This window comes from Camelina sativa, chromosome 15, assembly GCF_030686135.1.
Source record: "Camelina sativa cultivar CO46 ecotype springtype chromosome 15, ASM3068613v1".
Lineage (NCBI taxonomy): Eukaryota > Viridiplantae > Streptophyta > Magnoliopsida > Brassicales > Brassicaceae > Camelina > Camelina sativa.
Window position 1 is genome coordinate 17,992,409 of NC_141894.1, and position 5,073 is coordinate 17,997,481.

General features: G+C 46.7%; 1 protein-coding gene across 1 annotated transcript; it reads left to right on the forward strand.

Annotated features, from left to right (window-relative positions):
* Positions 1-550: 550 nt before the first annotated feature.
* LOC147926786 (uncharacterized) lies at positions 551-2,212 on the forward strand. Its single transcript, XM_087488094.1, has 2 exons — positions 551-1,650; positions 1,947-2,212. Exons 1-2 carry the CDS (start codon positions 702-704, stop codon positions 1,952-1,954), a joined length of 957 nt encoding a protein of 318 aa, XP_087344220.1. The 5' UTR covers positions 551-701; the 3' UTR covers positions 1,955-2,212.
* Positions 2,213-5,073: the final 2,861 nt, after the last annotated feature.

Consider the following 5,073-nt stretch of genomic DNA (forward strand, 5'->3'; position numbering starts at 1 on the left):
CTACTAGCTCCGTGCTTTCATTTCGACCCATCCATATGCCTTGCCCCGGCGAGCCCTTGAGATATTTGAGGATGCGGTTCACCATACCCCAATGATGCACGGTATTGATCAAGAATAAGCCTATGGCGTCCGTACAGTCCGTACCGTCCGTACGTGCAAGCAATGAGGCCGAGTGAAGCACTAAGGCCGAGTCATCTATGTGTGAGGATAGTGAGGAGGCCTGCTCACCTCCGGCCCATGAGAAGGATCGAGAATCCCTTGTGTAGCCGTTAGGGAGAAAGCGCAAGTGGACAAGAGTGGAAGACTAGGACAAGTCGCTATCACCGATCACCTACCCCCTCCCTCTCTCTCTCTCCTAATTGTCGATTTCTCTTGTTTCTACTTTAGGTCATGTGGTCGCCCTAGCTGCCTCCCTATTTAAACCCTTGTCATGTGTTGTATTTGAGATATTCTACCTAATTCTAATCTATTATCACTCTCTTTCATACTATTCGCCACCAACTCTTCTTCTTCATTCTAAACCTCTCAAATCTCTCTAAGTCTTCCGCTTATTTCAACATGGTATCAGAGCCAGGTTGTCGTTCTTGATAACCTATCTCTTCTATTCTTCCATTCTTCATTCTTGTTCACTCGATTCTCAGTCCTATTTCTCTTTATTCTCCGGGTAAAAGCTTTGTCCATCGGTCCATAGCGGTTAAACCATGGAAAACGCCAAACCCATTGTCATGCCGGTTGTTCTCAAAGGAACAAACTACTTGCTGTGGACTAGAACCACAAGAACTGCCCTTGGAGGTCGTGGTCTTTGGAGTCATGTCGAGAGTGACTATGCTCCAAAACAAAACCTAAAAGGAGAAGATGAAGGCGCTTCCGAGGAGGAAGTAGAAGAAGAGAGCGAGAGGAAGGCCAAGTGGTTCCAAGAAGACCAAGTTGTCCTATCTGTTCTCCAAAACTCTCTTGACACACCAATCCTTGAGGCCTACTCATATTGCGAGACGGCCAAGGAGTTGTGGGAGACACTTAAAGGTGTCTATGGCAATATCTCCAACTTGACTCGGGTCTTTGAGGTCAAGAAGGCCATAAATGAGCTTAACCAAGATGATGTGGAGTTCACTAAACATCTTGGCAAGTTTCGAGCTTTATGGTCCGAGCTTGACATGTTGCGGCCGAGTACACTCGATCCGAGTGTGTTGACTGAAAGAAAGGAGCAAGACAAGATCTTTGGTCTCCTTCTTACTTTAAACCCATCCTTCAACGATCTCTTGAAGCACATCCTCAGGGCAGAGAAACTTCCCTCTTTTGAAGACATTTGTTCACAAATCCAAAGAGAGCAAGGTTCTCTTGACTTGTTTAGCGGTAAGGGGGAGCTTGCTACGGCTAATAAAGGAGTGTACAAGCAAGAGGAGAGGAAGGTGTGGATATGCGACCACTGCAAGAGGCGGGGTCACCTGAAAGACAAGTGCTGGGTCCTCCACCCTCATCTCAAACCGGCCAAGTTCAAAGCAAACCTTTCAAAGGAAGCGGTTAGCGACAAGGGAGCCGGGCCGTCAAAGCAAGGAGATGAGGCAGCCATGACCGCAGCCTATGGAGAAGTGGTTAGGAAATCAGACCTTGAGGCGCTCATCCGTTCCATTGCCTCACTCAAGGAGTCTGGTATCTCTTTCTTTACCTCTAAGCCTAGTAAATCTCTTGTCATAGACTCGGGTGCTTCTCACCACATGATTAGTAATCCTAGTCTAATTGACAATATAAAACCGGCTTTAGGAAATGTTATAATTGCAAATGGAGAACAAATACCAGTGAAAGGAATAGGGGACTTGAAACTATTTGATAAAACCACAAAAGCTTTCTTTATGCCTACCTTCACATCTAATCTTCTATCGGTTAAGAGAACCACTAATGATTTGAATTGTTATGCAATCTTTGGTCCTAATAGTGTTCATTTTCAGGATATTGAGACTGGAAAAGTTCTTGGAGAGGGACAAGGGAGTGGAGATCTCTATGTCCTAGAGAAAACCTCGCCAAGTTTATCTACTAAATCTTGTTTTGTTGTTAATTTGGATAGTGTGTGGCATGCTAGATTAGGCCATCCTCATTCTCGTGCCCTTGCTTTAATGTTACCAAGTGTTTCTTTTGATAGTTCAATGTGTGAGTCTTGTATTCTTGGTAAACATTGCAAATCTATTTTTCCCAAGTCTAAAACTATTTATGAGCATTGTTTTGATTTAGTGCACTCGGATGTGTGGACTTCACCATGCCTTTCTAGAGATAATAACAAATATTTTGTGACTTTTATTGATGAAAAATCTAAGTACACATGGATTACTTTGTTGCCTTCAAAGGATAGAGTGTTTGATGCTTTTATAAACTTTCAAAATTATGTTACTAATCATTTCAATGCTAAAATTAAGGTACTTAGATCAGACAATGGTGGAGAGTATACAAGTCACAAATTCAGAGAACACCTAGCAAAACACGGCATACTACACCAAACAAGTTGTCCCTATACGCCCCAACAAAATGGTGTGGCCGAGAGGAAGAACCGACATCTAATGGAGGTGGCACGGTCGATGATGTTCCATTCACACGTTACAAGGCGATATTGGGGTGATGCTGTGATGACCGCATGCTACCTGATCAATCGGACACCAACCAAAGTCCTTAATGACCTATCGCCATTTGAGGTATTGAATGGATTTAAACCATCTCTAGAGCACTTACGGGTCTTTGGGTGTGTTTCTTTTGTACTTGTGCCAGGAGAACAGCGGAGTAAGCTCGATCCCAAAAGCATAAGGTGTATGTTCATCGGCTACTCCACTACTCAAAAGGGATACAAGTGTTTTGACCCAAAGACAAGCCGGCTGTATGTATCAAGAGATGTTCGGTTCTTGGAAAATGTGGGTTATTTTGATAACAAAGACTGGAACAGCTTGAAGGATCTTTCATCATCACCAAATGATAGATCCTCCAGCCTTAAGTTTCTCCTTGACCATCTCGGAAATCCGCCTACGGCCACAGCCCTTCCTCAGCCAGAACCCAACCCGAGCTCCATTGACCATACGCTCGAGCCGGAAGGTGCTATGCCCGAGATGATATCCCCGGACCATGAGATGCCCGAGTCAAACCAGAGCATGACCGAGGCACATGAGATGCCCGAGCCAAACTCAAGCCTGACCGAGACACGACCTGATGCTGAACCGGTCATCGAAGATGTCACTCAGTCCAGCCAATCAGTGCCGCCAGCTCAACCAGCTCCACGACGAAGCACGCGTGTCCGGTCTCACCCCTCTACATGGAAAGATAAGAGGGTCTACTACAACAGTCAAGCCGTCGCACATCCTATCCAAGCCGTATGTTCGCTCGAGCTGCTTCCGACCGAGCACCAAGCCTTCTTCGGCCAAGTTGATGAACACTGGGTTCCCCAAACGTACGAGGAGGCCAAAGAACATAAGGTATGGGTAGATGCTGTGGAGGATGAAGCTGGTGCAATGATCAGAAATCACACATGGGATGAGGCTGACCTCCCCAAAGGGAAGAAGGCCGTAAGTTCAAAGTGGGTATTCACCATCAAGTTCTTGAGCACGGGAGAGATTGAAAGGCATAAGGCACGGCTGGTGGCCCGAGGGTTCACTCAAACCTATGGAGATGACTACATGGCAACGTTTGCTCCCGTGGCCAAATTGCATACCGTGCGAGTAGTGCTATCGTTGGCCGTGAACCTTTCTTGGGACTTATGGCAAATGGATGTGAAGAACGCGTTCCTCCAAGGCGAGCTAGATGAAGAAGTGTACATGACTCCTCCGCCTGGTCTTGAGGACATTGTTGCTCCCGGGAAAGTCTTACGGTTACGCAAGGCCATCTATGGCCTCAAACAGTCACCACGCGCCTGGTACCATAAGCTCAGCTCCACTCTTAAGGCGAATGGCTTTAGACGATCGGAGGCTGATCACACTCTTTTCACTCTCAGGACATCACTTGGCCTGGTTGTGGTGCTGGTTTATGTCGATGACATCATCGTGACTGGCGATGACAAGGCCGGTATTGTTGCCATTAAAGACTCTCTCAAGTCTGCCTTTGACATTAAGGACCTCGGAGAGCTCAAATACTTCCTCGGCATCGAAATCTGCCGTTCCCCGGAGGGTATCTTCCTCTCACAACGCAAGTATGCTCTGGACTTGCTTGCTGAGACAGGCAAACTTGGTACGGTTCCAGCTACTACACCACTGGATGAAGATTACCAGCTCAAGCGAAAGGGGGAGAGCATTCGGGCGAAGGAAGGCAAACCATGCGAACCATTGGACGAGCCGTTCCCGGACGTCACACGCTACCGACGGCTTGTAGGTAAGTTGATCTATTTAACTATCACACGACCTGATATCTCTTATGCTGTGAATCAGGTGAGTCAGCACATGCAAGCTCCAAGCAAGTATCAATGGAGTCAAGTGGAGAGGATTTTGAGCTATCTCAAGGGCAGCCCTGGTCAAGGCATTTGGATGGGTAAAAACGGCAACACTGAGATCGTGGGTTATTGTGATGCGGACTATAATGGAGACACATTGGATAGGCGGTCAACTACTGGATATTGCACCTTTGTTGGAGGAAACCTAGTTACATGGAGGTCTAAGAAGCAAAAGGTGGTGTCATGTTCAAGTGCCGAGGCTGAGTACCGAGCTATGAGGAAGCTAACTAATGAGATGACATGGTTGAAAGGTCTACTTAAGGATCTCGGCATTGAAACAAGACAGCCGATGACAATGCATTGTGACAATGAGGCAGCGATCCACATAGCCACTAACTCAGTCTTCCATGAACGGACCAAGCACATTGAGAGCGACTGCCACAAGGTTAGGGAGAGGATCGAAGAGGGAGCGGTTCTACCATGCCACACAAGGAGTCAAGACCAGCTAGCCGACATCTTCACCAAATCTGCAAGTCCCAAGGTTTGTGATTATATTCATAGCAAACTTGGACTTGTAGACATCACACGGCCGTGATCAACTTTCCTAATCCGTGGACAGCACACTCTTTTTCCCTTGGCTTAGTTTTGTCCCATGAGGTTTTCTAAGTCAAGGTTTT

Bases quoted from the DNA above. Each gene is read 5' to 3' on its own strand.
- LOC147926786 (XM_087488094.1), top strand. From the start codon at position 702: ATGGAAAACGCCAAACCCATTGTCATGCCGGTTGTTCTCAAAGGAACA.